The following is a 17,457-nucleotide window of genomic DNA, read 5'->3' as shown; positions in this document are numbered from 1 at the left end:
TTTGTACCACCAGGTGCACCTGCCTGCTTGCAAGATACCAAGGACGGGAAAGAATGCTGAGGCAATAGCCCTGACGTCATGCTTATTGCTGTCGCAGATACAGAGGTCCCCGCCTCAAGTCTGCACAACTTCTGAATCATGTGAAGGTACTAGAGTCCCTAAAATATCCACATGAAAGTGAGGGAGGAGCTATCAAAATTCGACTCTGGTGGGACTCGAACCCACAACCTTTGAATCACCACACCAGGATCGGCTAGAAGTCCAATGCGCTATCCATTGCGCCACAGAGCCAGCTACTTAAAACTCTCTCAGCTCACCTCTCTGCCTACACCGCCCTTTTAGCGTTCTTTTGGTGTGGCGTTGGCCTTGGTAGAACCCTGCCCATCTCTGCGCGCAGACTCCGAACTCTCCGCCCACGCTGCGGGTCGGGGTGCTCCCCACAACGTGCCAGCGCCAGGGGCTTGCCGGCTCCGGGGCCAGACCCAGCCCACTCGTCTCCTTCCCTCCCGGGGGTCTCCGCGGCGAGGCGGGGCTGCGCGGCGCGGACTACAACTCCCAGCGTACCGCGCGGGGCGCCGCCCGGGGCCGTCGCGCGCGCAGGGCGGGCTGGGCCGGGCGGCGTCGGGCGCGTTGGGGCTGCGCGGCGCCGAGGTCTCTGCGGCTCACGGGCCGCGGGGAAGGCGCGGGAGGCGGTGCTGCGGGCGGGCGCAGCCGGTTTGGGTTGCAGGAGGCGGGCGGGGGAGGAGCGCCGCGGACGGGCGGGGCCGGGCTGCGGGCGGGGCTGGCTGGGCGGCCGGGCCATGCAGGGCGCAGAGCCGGTGGAGCTCTGCTGAGACCCGGCTCTGCGCGCACAGGGGCTGCTCATGCCCCCCGCGCTATCCACTACGCTGCCGCAGCCAGGCCGCATCTGGACGGGGCGCCGCGCGGCGGGGCCGACTCCGGGTGAGCATAGGCCAAGTCGGTGGGTCCCGGGTGGGGACTGTGCCCGGCTGAGGTGTGGGGAGGTGGTGAGGCCGGCTGGGGTGAGGGGGGCGCCCTGCTGCTCTGTTTCCTTGCCGGGCGCTATGCTGCTCTGGCTGCTTAGGGGCGAGGGCGGTTCGCAGTGACACGGGACGGGGGCCCGAGGGATGTAGGTATCCCCTTCCCTTCTCGTCCCATCCCCCAGCCTTCCGGGACGGGTTCCTGTTCTCTGCCCTGGCCGGCTTTGGGAGCCCAGAGGTCTGAAGACCTTAGAGACCTTGGCATTGGATACGGGAGCGCTGGTTTGGTCCTCCTTCCGGCTTTTGCTTTTTGTGTGAAGTGGGGAGATGGTCTGTAAGGACTCCCTGGGGTCCAGATCATGTCTTTATCCTGGCTTGGAGACCGTGAGGCTACATCACAGTCATGACCTTCAGCTCCTCCCCAGGAATAGGAGAACCCTGAGAGAAAACTGAGTCCTATCTGCTGGCTGTTGAGCCAGTCCCTAAAGCGCCAGGAGTAGAGACCAAGAGTCCTAATGTCAGTTCAGTCAGCCATTCCCCTTCCTCTTTAGCCTAATCCCCAAAGAGTCATCGGAGTGGCTTGCCGAGTGTGTTTGTAGGGGGTGACTTCAGGGCCCTCCAGTGCTCCCTCAAACACCTTTCCCTTCTAGGCAGTCACCCCTCAGGCACCTCCAGGCTCTAACCCATTTGCTCTGTCGCCCTCTGTGGGCCAGCAGAGACATGGCACTGTCTGAGTTTGTGAGCTGGGTGGGAGCCAGGCCCCTTCCCAGGGAGCTGCCCCTTTGGGTATCGTGGCTTGTCCTGTTCATCCAAAGACCCAAGAAGGTTCTTTGGATGAGGAATCAAGCCAGAGACACTTAAGTTAATACCCTCCTCTCTCCAAGCCATTTTAGTTAGAGATCCTGGATGTTAGGAGAGTGGACTGTCCTGTTTTGGCTGGAAGGGCTTCCGAGAGCAATTATCACTACACCCATAACATAGAGGGGGAGGCTAAGGCCTAAAGTAGGAGAGAAATAACTTATCCAAGGTCACGGGGACAGTTGTAGGCGGAGATGGGACTAAGGAGCTAGAACTCAGCCTCTGCCTCTTAACCATGGAACTCCTCAAGTCCCATGCCTCTAGCCTGTCCCTTCAGGACAGCCCTGGAAAGGGTCCCCATCCTCAGCTACCTACTTGTATGACTAGACCTCACTACAGGTTGACCCTTAGGATCATAGTGGCTGCCTGGACCTGGAGGTAGGGGACATAGACATTCGGCTCCACTGACTATTCTGTGCCCACAGGCCACAATGATGCTCGGGGCATTTCTGGTGGGGGTGCTGGTGTTCTCCAAGCTGGTGCTGAAACTGCCTTGGACCCAAGTGGGGTTCTCCCTGCTGTTCCTCTACCTGGGGTCTGGAGGTTGGCGCTTTGTCCGAATCTTCGCCAAGACCGTAAGACGTGATATCTTGTGAGTATCTGGGCCAGTCCATCCAGCCCTGGATTCTCCTATAACATGATGGATTCCTAATTCCCAAAGTCTCTACAGACCAGGTCTCCGTGAGCACAGGCCCCCTGGGCCCCAGAAGAGCAGCCTCTGCTTTACCCACTTCCCCAGGCACTGGTACCTGGTATCTCCATTGCCAAGGTGAAAGTCTTCTCCTAGGAGATCTCCTTAACTTGGTGCCATTTAGCCTAGGGCAGACTTAGAGGCCCAGGACATACACTGAACACCAGGTGTGTCAAGACATCTGCCAAGGGTCCTAAGGCTAAGCAGTAGCTTGTGAGAAATTGAAGAGGAACCTCGTGGGAAGGTCTGTGTCCATAAGTCTGAGAGGGCACAGGGTTCAGAGCAGGGCCCCGTATCAGATGTCTGGGGAAACCTGCTCCCCAGAGAAGGTCAAGTACTGTCCAAGGGCTCTCCTGTACCAGAAACACCTGCTGCTACCTGCTGTTGACAGGCATTAGGCTGGCTCTGGGACTCAGGGGGGGAAGGCCGACCTAGTCTTGGGCCCAGCTCAGACTGGTCAGGGAGATAAGGAGATCCAGTAAATCCCTAAACTAACAGTACTATGTGGGCAGCCTTGCTTGCAGTGGTGTCCTAGTGCTCAGCACAGTGACCCGCACTCAGAACAGGCAGCTCAGCACCTGTCATCTGAATTAATTGTAAAAGGAAGTACTGAGTGGCCACTGCCGGAAGGGTGCTAGCAGAAAGCTGTGGGAGGTTAGGGCAGGGAGAGATGGCTTCAGGCCAGGGCCTTGGGGAATCAGAAAAGGCTGCCTAGAGACAAAAAGCTGTAGTTGAGCTCATCTCCAGGTGATGGGAGCTGGGGACTCCAGCCAGAGGGCACAGCATCTGAATAGGCATAGAAGTCAGGGAACTGGAAGCTTTCAAAGGTCAGAGGAGGCAGAGGCAGGGCAGGAAAGGGGGATATTGCAAAGTGATTCTTTTTTTTTTTTAAATTTCTTATTTATATTTAAATTTAAATTCAATTAATTAACATAATGTATTACTTGTTGCAGCAGTATAGGTCTGTGATTCATCAGTCTTATATAATACCCACTGCTCCTTACAACACGTACCCTCCCCAGTGTCCCCCACCCAGTCACCCCGTCCCCCCATCCCTCTCCCCTCCAGCAGCCCTCAGCTTGTTTCCTTAGATTAAGAGTCTCTTACGGCTTGTCTCCCTCTCTGGTTTCATCTTGTTTCATTTTTTCCTCTCTTCCCCTATGATCCTCTGCCTTGTTTCTCAAATTCCACATATTAGTGAGATCATATGATAATTATCTTTCTCCGATTGACTTATTTTCCTTAGCACAGTACCCTCTAGCTCCATCCACATCATTGCCAATGGCAAGGTTTCTTCTTTTGATGGCTGTGTAATATTCCATTGTATATATATGTATCCCCCTTCTTCTTTATCCTTCCATCTGTCGATGGACATCTGGACTCTTTCCATAGTTTTTGCCCAGTGATTCTACATTTGGTGAAGCTCTAGGTCCGGTACCGAGTGGGGCGCAGGGGACAAGGTGGTGAACAGGATGGAGCCTTAGCCTTGGTGGGTTCACAGGGAAGGAGACTGAACAGGTCTCAAACTTACCGTTTATTTACTGTGGCAGGGGTCTGCAGAAGTGCACTACAGGGTGGTCCCAAATGAGTTGGGACTGTGACTTGGACCCTGGAGTTCAGGAAGGCTCTGACTGAGCAGCAGACTCAGAGCAAAGCTTCGAGGGTTGTAGGTGTCGAACTCTGGAGCCAGAGAGGACCGGGCTCCTGATCTCAGCCTGTGAAGCCTGGGCAAGCTGTGCTGCAGACCCTCATTTCCTCCTCTGCCCTGGGGGCAGAGTCATTGCCCAGGTGCCTGGTGTTACTGTGCAGCATCGGTGGGCCAGCGCCTGGAACAGTGCCCAGCACACCGGTGCTGGGGAAGGGGAGTGTTGCAAGTGATCGGGCTCAGGAGCCTCAGGCTTGTGGGACAGCCACCTGGGCCGGGGTATCGGGACCCCACTCCCAACCCCAGTAGTCATGGCTCCCTTGCTTGCTCCCACCTAGCGGCGGCATGGTACTCTTCAAGGTGAAGGGAAAGGTCCGGCGGTACCTGCGGGAGCAGCGGACAGTGCCCATTTTGTTTGCCTCTACGGTACAGCGCCACCCCGACAAGACAGCCTTGATCTTTGAGGGCACGGACACCCACTGGACCTTCCGCCAGCTGGATGATTACTCCAGCAGCGTGGCCAACTTCCTGCAGGCTCGGGGCCTGGCCTCGGGCGACGTGGCTGCTCTCTTCATGGAGAACCGCAACGAGTTTGTGGGCCTGTGGCTAGGCATGGCCAAGCTGGGTGTGGAGGCAGCACTGATCAACACCAACCTCCGGCGGGACGCCCTGTGCCACTGCCTGACCACCTCCCAGGCCCGCGTCCTCGTCTTCGGCAGTGAGATGGCCCCAGGTGAGCCCCGGGCTGTGGGGTCAGGGGAGGAGGCCCACAGGATCTTGCACAGACCACAGGCCCCCTCCTCCAGGCCTGGGGGAGGCTGTATGGCTCAGAGGTGAAAGCCATGAGCCCTGGTGTCAGACAGCCTGGGCCCTGCCACTTGTAAGCTGGAGATTCTGAGTAAGAGACTGGAAATGTCTGTGACTCAGTTTCCTCACTGTAGTACCTGCCCCATATCATTTTCAAGAAGAGCCTTCGCCTGAAGCACTTAACAAAGTGGCCGCTGCTAGGTGCGCCCACAGAGATAATGGTAACCATTCCTAGTGACTAATTAGGCTTCATTTGCCTCATCTATAAAATGAGAGCAAGAATGTATTCTCTGGTCTCTGGCAAAGCTTACATTTTCTTTGCTGCCACGTTGAGCACTGACTGAGTACTAAGCTCGGTGCTTTACAAAAGCAGCTCTCCTCTCCACAAAGCCTGGTGAGGTAGGGATGGCTCTCTTGGCTTTACAGATGAGGAGACAGACGTTCAGAGTGGTGAGAGGAGCTCACACAGGGTCACACCGAAGCAGTATTTCATCCTGGCCTTGACTGCCGTGGTGGGGGATGACGGTGGGGAAGGTTACTGACGTGCAGAGAAGCGGGGAGGTACAGTGACGCAGGGAGAGGGCGGAGGGTTGGACAAATCTAGAGGGAGGCAGAAGTGGAGCGGAGGGGGCCAGGACTGGTCTGTGCCCAGTGCAGGTGAGTATCCGGACTGCTGCAGTACACCGGGGAGCCTGAGGGAAGTTTCCCACCTTCTGAAGAGGCTGGAGGCTGTTGACCTCTGACCTTCCACACCTCCCTTCTAACCGGTGCCTGCGGACAAGCATGGTACAGCGTGTAAGGACACAGACGTCAGCATGCGGTAGAGCTGGCTTGGCATCCCAGCTCCGGCACGTTCTAGCTGAGAGCAGGCCCTCCCATTCTCGGATCCTTGTCTTCTCACCTAGGGGCTGCTGTTGGTGCCTACCTCCTGGGCTGTGTGAGCAGGAGCACGCATGTAAGGAGCCCGCTGGGCAGCTGGGGAGCTCTTGCTCCTGTCAGCATCTAATAACCAGGGCCCAGGTGCTTCACGCATCCTCCTCCCTGCACACAGCCAGTCTCCCCGACAACATGCCAGCCCTGACACGAGCAGAGGTTCTGGAGACATGAGGTTCTCAGCCTGCCTGCTGATCGCCCCTGTCTCCCCTGCAGCCATCTTTGAAATCCAAGGCAGCCTGGACCCCTCGCTTAGCCTCTTCTGCTCCGGCCCCTGGGAGCCAAGCACAGTGCCCGCCAGCACAGAGCACCTAGACCCCCTGCTGGAGGAAGCCCCCAAGCACCTGCCCAGTCGTCCCAACAAGGGCTTCACAGGTGGGTTCCCCACCCCACAGAGGGGTTCTCGGATGGGCCCAGGACAGAGTGCTGGCCTCAGGGCCAGAGGCCTGGGTTCTCCTGCAAACTTGCTGTGTGACCTGGACTGAGTCCTATCACCTCCCTTTTTCCATCTGGGAAGATGAGGACAGTGACCATGGGGTCACTCTGAGGGCTAAAGAGCCTGTGTGTGTAAAGATGCCAGGCACGGTGCCAAGTACTCAAGAGCTCACAAAACCTGATCCTCTGACTTGTTGAACAAGCCTTCATGGCCACCTGTCACATGGAGCAGGATCATGCGGAGCCCAGGAGGCCGCTTCGTCTGAATTTCGGCTGGGGTCGGGCCAGAGGCTAGACCCCGCTAAATATTCACCTGGCACCTGTCAGCCTGGAGTGCTCTCCGTGCATGGGCTGCCTTGCCTCCCCACCCCCTCTTCCAGGCAGCCTTCTGACCCTGCAGCCTCTCCTGCGCTCCACCCGGCCCCGTGGAGCCCCCAGTTTGCTGCACTGCCCGGAGGGTCAGAGCTGGCACTGAGTTCATGCCTCAGTCCCACTGCTTCACTGGTGTCCCGAGCCTCTGAGCTCGCCTCTCTCTGAACCTCGGTTCCCACAGCCATGACAGCGGGGCCGGTAACGGAATCGATTTTATGGAGCAGCTTTGGGGTTTGAAAAAAGTAGAGTGGAAAGCTGGGGTGTGACAGAAAGTGCTCAGGAACCGGTCTTTGTTGGCATCGTGGTCATGTTATCTCTGTCATGTGTGAATTTTGTCTCCGTGGTGCTTTTGTAAGCAGCTCGAGGGCAGGGTCTCTGCCAGGGTCAGCCTGGTGTCCTCCAGGGCTGGCCACACATGACATGCAGTCATCCCAGGGCGCTCCTGGCTTCCTAGAATGTCCCGCCGGTGGGGGTGGGCGGCGAGGAAGTGGCTGAGCCTCTGCCTAACCGAAAGTGACAGTCCCCGAGCTGGGCCACTGGGTGGTGTAGAGATAAGATCTGCGGTGCAGGAGCTCTTAGACACAGCTGCCGGCAGCCAGTGTCTCCCCAGCCCTGAGCGGTCTCTTCTCATAGCCCCTCATGCGTCTCTCTCTCCTTCAGATAAGCTCTTCTACATCTACACATCGGGCACCACGGGGCTGCCCAAAGCCGCCATCGTGGTGCACAGCAGGTAAGGGGCACGTGCTAGGGGGTAGAGCCCGGGAGCCCCTCCTCGTGCCTCCCCAGGGGCTTGCGATACGCCCTGTCTGTGCCCTCCCAGGTACTACCGCATGGCCGCCCTGGTGTACTACGGATTCCGGATGCGGCCCGACGACATTGTCTACGATTGCCTGCCCCTGTACCACTCCGCAGGTAACGGGGACTGCCCTCCCAGCCTCCCGCGCTCCGGGGCCTCAGGAAGCCCACCCCTCTTGGCAGGCAGCATCTTGTGGGTAGAAGCACGTGAGCTGTGGAGTCAAATCTGGGTTCAGATTCAGATGTGGCCGTTGACTGGGCCTCTGAATGAAAGACGGCCACACCAGTTTCAGAGTGTGTGTGGCCGTGTCCCACAGGATGCTAGGGCTGGTCCGGCCCGGCAGTTCGTTTCCTCAGGTATACACAACCTTGCGGCTTGGGCAGGGAAGCACAGAGATGGAATAGTTTATTCCTGCCCTCAAGGTGCTTAAAGTCCCGTGTGGATTTAGGGCAGGATGAGAAATGGGAACTCACCTGACTTTAATACAAGAAATGGCATGGTGAGTGTGGAGACAGGCAGGGAGCGGGAGCTCACCCAGTGACCTCAGGAAGGCTTCCTGGAGGAGGTGCTCCCTAGTCAGACAGATGTGAGTTGTGGAAGCGAGGAGAGCTAACTTGGTCCCCCTCTGGCTGAATGGCAGCCTTCTGGGTATAAGAGCAAGAGCTTGGGGCCAGCTCCGGGGCCCCTGGGACAGTCTGAGGAGCATATGCCCTTGATCCATACTGGGGAGGCACAGGGGAACCATGGGAGGTGTCTGACGAGGGGAGAGGTGTGATCAACTAGTGCTGGAGGAACAGTACAGGAGAGAGGGCCTGGGAAAGGGCTTTTGAGGAGATGGGCTGGGCCAGAGGAGACCCTGGAAGGAGGGGTCTCCTGGCTCCCTGACCTCCATGCACCCCTCCCCGCCCCCGCCTTTAGGAAACATCGTGGGCATTGGGCAGTGCCTCCTGCACGGCATGACAGTGGTCATCCGGAAGAAGTTCTCAGCCTCCCGGTTCTGGGATGACTGTATCAAGTACAACTGCACGGTGAGTGAGGAGGCCAGAGGACGGGCATCCCTGTGTCCGCGTGACCTGTCGGCCTTGTTTGGGGACATCTGCCTTGCAGCTGAGGCCAGTCGTTCACCGGGGGCACCATTTCCGGTGTTCCAGTGGGGAGACTGAGGCCCAGGGCCCACGGGGTTAGGAGGTGAAGGGAGAGCGGTTGCGGGCCAGCCTTACCCCCGCTCCGCCCGCAGATCGTGCAGTACATCGGTGAGCTGTGCCGCTACCTCCTGAACCAGCCGCCCCGGGAGGCGGAGCACCAGCACCGGGTGCGCATGGCGCTCGGCAACGGCCTCCGCCAGTCCATCTGGACCGACTTTTCTAGCCGTTTCCACATCCCCCAGGTGGCCGAGTTCTATGGGGCCACAGAATGTAACTGCAGTTTGGGCAACTTCGACAGCCAGGTGGGCAGTGGGACCGTGAAGGGCGGGCGGGGTGCAGCACGGAATGTGGGCGCCGGAGCGTCCCACTGTCTGGTCGGGGCAGCAGGGATGCAGCCTGGAATGTGGGTGCTCTAGCCCCCGCTGTCTGGTCAGGGCAGGGGGGGCGCGGTGCAGAGTGTGGGCGCTGAGCCCCCTGCTGTCTGGTTGGGGGCACTGTCTGGTGTGGGCCCCAGGCCTCCCCCATGCTGTCCAGTCTCAGGCCCAAGTCTTGGCCTTTGCAGGTGGGCGCCTGTGGCTTCAACAGCCGCATCCTGTCCTTTGTGTACCCTATCCGGCTGGTACGAGTCAACGAGGACACCATGGAACTGATCCGGGGGCCCAACGGCGTCTGCCTTCCCTGCCAGCCAGGTCTGCCCCAGGGTTGGAAGTAGGGTCAGAGCAGGAGAGGTTAAGCCGGGAGGGAGATGGCACTGGGCTGGGTGAGCGGGAAGCCCTTTTCTGAGCAGTGGCCATCACTCCGCTCTCCTCTTAGGACGACACATCATTTATTTTTTCTCCACCTGTCCTTCCATTCCTCATCCCTTCTTCCCATCAGTCCGTTGATTCACTGTTGTATGGAGGACCCCTGAGTGGACCCTGGCTTAGCCTCTGAGCTCTGTGCCCGAGTCCCCTCATGAGCCATTGAGGCTGATGCGGCGCCACCTCTCGGAGCTGCCCTGGGGGTCATGTGTGCTAAGGAACGTACAGCTCTTTGAGCAGAGCCAGGGGCCCAAGGAGCGCTGGCTCTGGTCAGGCTGTCCACGTAGAGCTCCGCCACCCACCCTTTCGCGTCATTCGTCTTGCCATCCGCTCCGTGACCAGACGTTACTGAGGGCCCCTGTGCACTGGACCCGCCAGGAGGGGCTCCCACCCCAGAAGCCAGATAGGGTTTCTGTGGGAAGCAGTGTGACCAGAAGTCAGATCAAAATGTAGGGCGCATTTGGGGGCGGGGAACGGGGAGTGGAGGCCGCCAGGCTTGAGCTGCGCTGCCCTCTCTGCCCCCAGGGGAGCCGGGCCAGCTGGTGGGCCGCATCATCCAGCAGGACCCCCTGCGCCGCTTCGACGGCTATCTGAACCAGGGTGCCAGCAACAAGAAGATCGCCAAGGACGTGTTCCAAAAGGGGGACCAGGCCTACCTCACCGGTGGGTGGGCACCAGCCCCTTTGTGGGGGGGAGGCAGGCTGGAGAGAAATGAAGGGCCCTCCCCCACCTTCCGAGAATACGGTCCCAGTCCCAACCTGCCCGGTCAGGCAGATCCCGGGGTCCCGTGCGGCTGGCCCCCCCCCGCCCCCCCTGCCTCATACTCCGCCCCTGCAGGCGACGTGCTGGTGATGGACGAGCTGGGCTACCTGTACTTCCGAGACCGCACGGGAGACACATTCCGCTGGAAAGGGGAGAACGTGTCCACCACCGAGGTGGAGGGCACGCTCAGCCGCCTGCTGGCCATGGCTGACGTGGCCGTGTACGGTGTGGAAGTGCCAGGTACCCGCGGGCTGGTGGGAGGTGCCAGGCATGTGCGGGGAGGCACCCCGGGATGCACAGCCGGCCCCTCACGGTGCCCGCTGCCGCCCCCAGGAACCGAGGGCCGGGCCGGAATGGCTGCTGTGGCCAGCCCCGCCAGCGACTGTGACCTGGGGCGCTTGGCGCGGCTGCTGGAGAAGGAGCTGCCCCTGTATGCCCGCCCCATCTTCCTGCGCTTCCTGCCGGAGCTGCACAAAACCGGTACGTCCCCTCCCCGGCTCCAGCTCCACGAGGGTTCCAGGCCTGTGCCCCTAACTGGCTTCTTCTGGAGACCCGGGGGGCTGTCATCTGTCCTTCAGCCACAGCGTTGCTGTGTCATGGTACACAGACCTCCCTGCGTACAAGTGAGCGGACCGAGCCCTCAGAGAAGGCTCACGCACCCACGAGTGGGACGAACGTTCACTGAGTCCCTACTGGGTGCCTGCCAGGCTCCGTGCTAGGCCTTGGTGATTGAGGTGACTAATTCTGATGGGACCTCTGCGGACTACGGGGAGGCAGCACGGGACAAGGAATTCCAAGGGCAAAGAAGAGAATACAGTACAGATCAGATCGGACTGACAGAAAAGCAAATGAAGTGGGGCGTGGTGCCTGGGAGGCTTCCCGGAGGAGGTGACCTTTGAGCTGAGACCTGAATGGAGTGGGAGGCGTTCTGGGCTGGTCCCTAAGACCAGAGGGCACTTGGGCAGGAGAGGAAGGAAAGGAGGCCCCTGAAGCCGCAGCCAAGGAGAGCTGTGGGCAGCGGCGTCAGGTGGGGCAGAGAGGCCAGCGGGGACCAGGAGACTCGGCTGGGGAGGGCCTGGGCTATGTCGGGGCAGCAGGGAGCCACCAGCCTTTGAGTAGAGCAGTAACCTGTGTCAGGTGCGCGTTCCACACGGTCCTCTGGCTGCTGTGTGGAGCACGGGAGAGGGCTGCGGGCCCCCGGGGAGCAGGGAGACTAGCAAGGGACTGTTAGTGTTGTCAGCAGAGAGGTGAGTGGTGGGACCACAGTCACACAGCTGGGTGGTGCCGGCCTTCTGTCCGTTGGACCGCTGACGGGTCCCCTGATGGGCAGAAGTCAGTCCTCGCTGCCCTGTCCTGACCCCCGCCCCCCCGCCCCCAGTCTCTCGCCAGCTGCTCATCCTCGAGCCACATCCCTTGTGCTCATCATGTCAACCGCTGCCTTACTGGAAGGCCTTCCCCAACCCATGTCACCCTTGCCAGGTGGTAGGCTCAGAGCACCTAACGCAGTGCAGAGCGTCTAATGGGCTCGTGCGCAAGGCTGGGAGCTCCTGAGGTTTGGGTGACATCTGACGGTGCAGGAGAGGCAGGGGAGGGACCTCCCGTGTCAGACGCTCTGCTGCAGAACACATGTCCCTAAACTCCCTTCAGTGCTTAAAACAGCCGTTCTTTTGCTCTCGATTGTGGGTCAGCAGTTTGGGGTTAAGTTCTGCTGAGCGGTTCTCCCGTCAGCCCCACCTGGTGCGGAAGAGCCGCCATCGCTGGTGATTTAGCTGGGGGCGGGAAGGGGCAGGATTCCTTCCTTTCCTGTCTAGCTCCCAGCAGGCTGCTCCGGCAGCGCCGGCCTGCAGAGCCGTCTGCGATGAGGACGATGTCCGATGTGTGCACTGAGCAGCACTGCGGCCGCTAGCCCCGTGCTGCCCCTGAGCACTCCCCCTGGGGCCCGTGAGCCGGAGGAGCAGAATTTTACATTTGCTTTCATTTTAATTGAATGTATAGAGCCCCATATGGCCAGGGGTTATCCTACTGGATAGGGCCAGTCCAGGGGGGGGCATCCCTGGGCTGTCTCACCTCTGCTCTGTGCAGCTTCTCTCCCTTCAGAGACTACACTGGCGACAGGCATCCCACCTGGAGTGGAAGCTGCAGGGCCCCTCGAGGCCTGGGCTCTCCAAACGCTCATGTTCTGTGGGTCAAAGCAGGTCACAAGGTCACTTCGGATTCAGGTGGCGGGTGAGAGAGACCCCAGCTCTGGCTGGGAGAAGTGGCACCAGGCGGCAGAGTGTGCTTCCAGGGAAGGAAGGAATCTGGCCATTTCTGGCCATCTGTTGCACCCGGCTTCAGATCCCAGCTCCCGCGCTTATTAGCTGTGTGGTGTTGGCCCCAGGGTGTGCCTTGCCGCGCCAGTCTTCTCCTCTGTCCAGTGGGCTGATGCTAGTGACTGAGACGTGTGCAGTTTCCGTGAGCTACAACCGAGAAAACAGGGCTGCTGTTGAAACTGTTGCTCTAAACTATAGAGATGTTAAAAGCTGAAAATACGTGCAATGTAGCAGACTCCATAAAATAGGGTGGATACCGGTCCCTGGGATTTATGTGCAGCTGACCTGAGCTCACGCCTGTACCTGGGAGGTGTCCAAAGCACAGAGGGCCCGGGCTCTGGCCCTCCTTCTGCTGTCACTCAGGGCGTGTGGCCTTAGAGGGATAGTTTCCCCTCTTTGGTGCTCAGTTTCCCCAGCTGCAAGCAGAAGGCAGGTAGCACGGCCCCCACCACGGTGCCAGGGCCGCTCTGAGCAGCGGTGCGTGACCTCATTAGCGGGAGCCACCTTGGCAGAGTGTCCAGGGCCGTGCACTGCTCTGTTTCATGCCCCATCCCCGAGTTTTCCCCACCCTCTTCCTCTGCCCCTCTTCAGCTTGGTTTGCCGCTTCCCAGGGCTCAGGCCCCTGCCCTGCACCCTCTGACCCGTCTTCCCTGCTCCCTCAGGGACCTTCAAGTTACAGAAGACAGAGCTTCGGAAGGAAGGCTTTGACCCGGTGGTTGTGAAAGACCCGCTGTTCTACCTGGATGCCCGGAAGGGCCGCTACGTCCCGCTGGACCAAGAGGCCTACACCCGCATCCAGGCAGGCGAGGAGAAGCTGTGATTTGCCCCGAGTCCCTCTAAGGGCCAGCGGGTGCTGGATCCAGAGCCCCAGCTGCCACCCCAGAGGGGTCCAGGGCAATGCCAGACCAAAGCAAGCGGGGCCCGGCACCTCCACCCCATGGTGCTGGCCCCCTCCCCCTCAAAACTGCCAAGTGACTCACTGCCGCCTCCCCCTGCCCCCCAGGAGGCTTTCTGTGAAAGCCTCAAGTCCATGTTCTGTCTTCAAGGCCAGGGGGGGCCTCTGGGCCCCAGGCTGAGACAGACCGGGCCCCTTACGATGATGTCTTGGGTAGGGCAGGGACAGGTGGAAGGTTGCCAAGCCCTCTCCAGAGCGCAGGGAGCTTGTAAATGGGACCAGGGCAGAAACCCCCAGACTCAGGAAGCCAGCAGAGTGGGCAGGGGCTGCAGGAGGAGGATCCTGGCCCTGGAGCTGTCCCAGTGCCGCTCAGCACTGCCTGCGCCTCCAGGAGGGTCGGAGGAGGACCCCGACCTGCAGCGGGCGGCCTGGTTGAGTGCCCCCCACCCCGCCATCCTCCTCTCCTGGGTGGCAGCCTGGCTGCCCCTCAGGCGGGACCTTTCTCCTTGTACGTCCGTCCCCATCACTTTCTCCGTCACAGTCCCGGGCTGGCTATGAGAGGAGGAGGGGTTGAGGGGGGTCTTTCAGGGGCCAATAAACTGCCTTGACTCCCCCTAGCCTGTGTGCACTGCCTGAGCTCACTGCTCCTGCTCAGGCCCCACCTCCCGCCCATCCACCCCGTTCACTCACTCAGACTTAGGGACTCAGCAGGTGAGACGCCCTCCACGAGCTGGCAGTGTATTTGATAGCGGGAGCCTGAGAGTCCAGACCAGCTGTCACTTTGGAGTTGGCGGTCTCGGGCAAGTGACTGGTCTCCACATCGGTGAAAGGGGAATGATCAGGAGGATTCAGAGAGCACAGGTACCCATTTCGAGGAAAGGGCTGTTCAGAGCCTTTGAGGGAGAAAACCTTAACCCGGAGTCTGATCCCATCTCCAGACCCTTGCTCATGCATTTCCGCAGGGGTGGGGGGGGGGGGGCTGTGCCAGCCAGAGCTGAGCTGCCTGACCAGCTGTGCTGGAGTCCAGGAAAGTTTCCAGGACTGCAGCACCAGCCGCACCAGTGGAGAGGCAGCTGTCTCCGAGGCCCCATCGCTGGAGTCGCACCCAGGCTGGAAACGCAGGGCGCACTGGGAACGGTCCGACCCAGCCCCCAAGCATTAGGCGATGTGTGCCCCTGGGCCTTGCCTTCACTCTTCAAGCTTCCCCGCAGTCTGTCAGTCATTTGCTGAGGTCACACAGCAGGTGGGGGGGGGGGGGGCGGCTGGAATGCAAACCCAAGCCCCTGTGGCTTCCTGCTCCCCCACCGGCCTCCTGGTGTAAAAGGCCAGGGGAAAACCCAAAGAGCTTCCATTCCACCCATGCCTGTGGAGCCAACTGTGGGCCCCGCCCGAGGCCTGCAGCTGATGGCCAGGGTGAGATCCGGGATGCCTCCTGGGGGAGTGACTCTGAAAGATAGAGGAATCTGATGCTCCCCTTGGGGGAAAGTGGGAGGCAGAGCTGGAGTCCTTGGAGAGTGGTGCTGAGGGGGTTGTGGAGGAGCGTTGGCAGTCATGGCTGCAGTGTCCCAGTGTGGCCAGCAGAGGGCAGGCAGAGCCTGGAGAATGCCTTCTTGGTTCTTACCACTCAGCCTCCAGAAGTCCAAGGAGGGGCTATGAATCCCACCTCAGGCCCAGGCAGGTACCCCGCCCAGAGCACCCTGTGTCAAGGCTTTCATCGCCTAGAATCAGACTTCCAAGGGGCTGGAGCTGGCTGACAGTGTGGCTTTGTTTCTGTTACCCTCAGCCCTGAGTGCTTCCCAATGGGATAGCGCCCCCCACTCAGGGGGCCCCATTCCTTCCTTGAGGTTGAGCACAGTCACCAAAAGGCAGTATAGAGTGCCGGTTAAAACTCCAGCTTGAACAGGCATATGTTCAAGCCGCCAGGCTAAGCCTCAGTTCTCCCCCTGTAAATGGAGGTCTAGGAGAACTGTGAGCTTGCATTGTGCCTGGAGGTCCCTTAACATGCCGTCTGGTGCTGATGGCTGCTCAGTACATGGCAGTTACAAGATTTTGAAAGGATCTATATTCGGGTGTTAAGACCCCAGACTAGGCGTGAGTGGACCGCTTCCACACCGATCCCCTGAACCCCCTTGAAGGGCCTTGGGAGCTCTCCCATCTGCCTCCGATCGTCCTCACCACAGCTGTGTGAGTCATCGCGCACACGCGGCAGATCTCAGTATGTGCTTGTGAAGTTACTGGCAGCTACTGCTTATTGGGCGTTTCCTGACGTTTATATGGTGTTTCATGGTTTACAGAGCACCGTGTAAGTTCATCTATGGAGCAGACTGTAAAGGAGGGGTAGGGGGAGTGGGGGGGGCGGGGGCAGGCAGAGGCGGTGCAGGGTTTGAGCAAGACAGACCAGGGAGCTGACTGGGGACAGGGGAGAGAGGGAGCTGGCAAGTGAAGAGGCAGAGGGTGTGTGGTTTTAGGTGCACCTGTTAACCCAGCGCCCCGGTGCGGCGGGCAGCCGTTTCCTGGTCAGGGAGGTTTTCAAGGAAGAGGTATCCAGAACTGGGGAGAGAAGAGTGTCTCAGACAAGAGGCCTGGGAGTGCGCAGTGAGCACGGCAGATCACAGCAGGCAGGGAGGCTGCAGGGGAGTGTGGTTCAGGGGTGGGGCAGGGCTGAAGCAAGATGTGAAAAAACGAGCCCTTTGTGGGCACTTGTCCTTGCGTGGGCTTCTGGAGACTGAGCCAGGCTAGGAGGTCCCTGCATCGGGTCAAACCCACTTCCTTAGACTTGCTAACGGCCACCGCGGTTGGAGACCCTCCTCTGTGCCAGGCACTTTGCAACGTGCTCTGTGCGTTGGTTCTTTAAATCCATACCACAAAGCAGCTGCTATTTTCATCCCCAAGCTGCTATTTTCATCCCCATTCCACAGATGAGGAATCTGAGGCTCAGGGAGGCAAAATCTCTCCCTAGACAGAGCCCATGAATGGCAGCGCTGCGCTGCAAACCCCCTTCCCCGAGCCTCAATATTGCCATCTGCCACAGCGCCAGGGGGAGGCTGGAAAGCGCCTGCCTCGAACATCCCCGGAGGTCCTACCGCCCTCAGGACGGGCAAGTGGCCGACCAGGCCAGTGCTTGGCGTATCAGTTTCAATCCCTGGGAAGAAGGTTAAATACCTCCGAGGGGCCCATTGAGGCGGTGGTAGTAAGGGAGGGGATGACCAAGTGACTTTCAAAGGGGCCTGAATGCCTGGCTGGCCCCTCCCCCCCGAGGAGGGGGCCCTGCTTCCTCCCAGCCTAATGATATTCCGGACTCAGCCCTCGTCTTTGGCGGCAGTTTAACCCCAGCCTGGGCGGATTTCTTTCTCACTGATCTCAGCTTGACACCCAATTAGCACAAGAATGGGAGGAGGAAGCCTGCGAGAGGCGCCTCCCAGCCTCCCGGGGCACACGAGGGGAGCAGGCGGGAAGACAAAGGGCAGCGGGCAGGGGGGCACCCGCGCCTTCGCCTCCCCGCTGCAGACCCTGCCATTGTCTCCCTAGTTGCTTCTGAGGGGCTGGAGGCCAACGCCCCGGCTGGCCGGCCTGCTGGAGGGGACTGGGGATGGGGCCCAAGCCCTTCTTCTGCATAGATCCCAGGGGAAGGCATTTGGGTGATCCGGACCCAACGGAGGCCGCTGGGGTCAGTGATGCTGAAGGCGCTACAACCTGGGGTTGAGGCCTGACACTTAGGGCCCGTGGGCAAACCACTGGTTCTGAGCCTCGATTTTCTCGTTTGGAAAATGGCGATAAGAGTAGTCCGTGAGCGGTCAGTTAGGCAGTGCATGTACAGCAGGTGTAAGGCGGGCATTCAATAAACACTCCTTGAATGAGTATGTTAAACTAATATTCTTACTAATTAAGAGGTTGAGTGGGTCGAGGCACCTGAGTGGCTCAGTGGGTTAAGCCTCCGCCTTGGGCTCAGGTCATGATCCCAGGGTCCTGGGATCAAGCCCTGCATCGGGCTTGCTGCTCAGCGGGGAGCCTGCTTCCCCCCTTCCC

At 59.8% G+C, this 17,457-nt stretch overlaps 1 protein-coding gene and 1 non-coding gene across 3 annotated transcripts; one reads left to right on the top strand and one right to left on the bottom strand.

The window, feature by feature from the left end:
* Nucleotides 1-200: 200 nt before the first annotated feature.
* Nucleotides 201-291, bottom strand: TRNAR-UCU. The gene is given in 2 exon segments: nt 201-236; nt 255-291. It is a non-coding gene; the product is annotated as a tRNA-Arg (tRNA).
* A 499-nt stretch (nt 292-790) lies between these two features.
* On the top strand, nt 791-14,048 carry SLC27A4 (solute carrier family 27 member 4). Of its 2 annotated transcripts, none has more exons than XM_046023454.1 (13): nt 791-942; nt 2,264-2,430; nt 4,513-4,907; nt 6,131-6,289; nt 7,382-7,451; nt 7,542-7,633; nt 8,436-8,545; nt 8,755-8,964; nt 9,225-9,351; nt 9,988-10,125; nt 10,300-10,464; nt 10,558-10,704; nt 13,199-14,048. In XM_046023454.1, the coding sequence occupies exons 2-13, from the start codon at nt 2,270-2,272 to the stop codon at nt 13,354-13,356; spliced, it is 1,932 nt and encodes a 643-aa protein (XP_045879410.1). In that variant the 5' UTR covers nt 791-942; nt 2,264-2,269; the 3' UTR covers nt 13,357-14,048. The 2 variants fall into 2 exon arrangements, with proteins under 2 accessions (XP_045879410.1, XP_045879411.1); XM_046023455.1 differs by having other exon boundaries at nt 807-961.
* The last annotated feature ends 3,409 nt before the right edge of the window (nt 14,049-17,457 follow it).

Source organism: Meles meles, chromosome 11 (assembly GCF_922984935.1).
Source record: "Meles meles chromosome 11, mMelMel3.1 paternal haplotype, whole genome shotgun sequence".
NCBI classification, from domain to species: domain Eukaryota; kingdom Metazoa; phylum Chordata; class Mammalia; order Carnivora; family Mustelidae; genus Meles; species Meles meles.
Note: the sequence above shows the minus strand (reverse complement) of the source record. Positions and strands in the feature narration are given on the sequence as shown.

Coding starts and splice junctions, on each gene's coding strand:
- SLC27A4 (XM_046023454.1), top strand. CDS start 2,270: ATGATGCTCGGGGCATTTCTGGTGGGGGTGCTGGTGTTCTCCAAGCTG. Junction 4,908..6,130: donor CGGCAGTGAGATGGCCCCAG/GTGAGCCCCGGG, acceptor TCTCCCCTGCAG/CCATCTTTGAAATCCAAGGC. Junction 10,705..13,198: donor GCCGGAGCTGCACAAAACCG/GTACGTCCCCTC, acceptor CTGCTCCCTCAG/GGACCTTCAAGTTACAGAAG.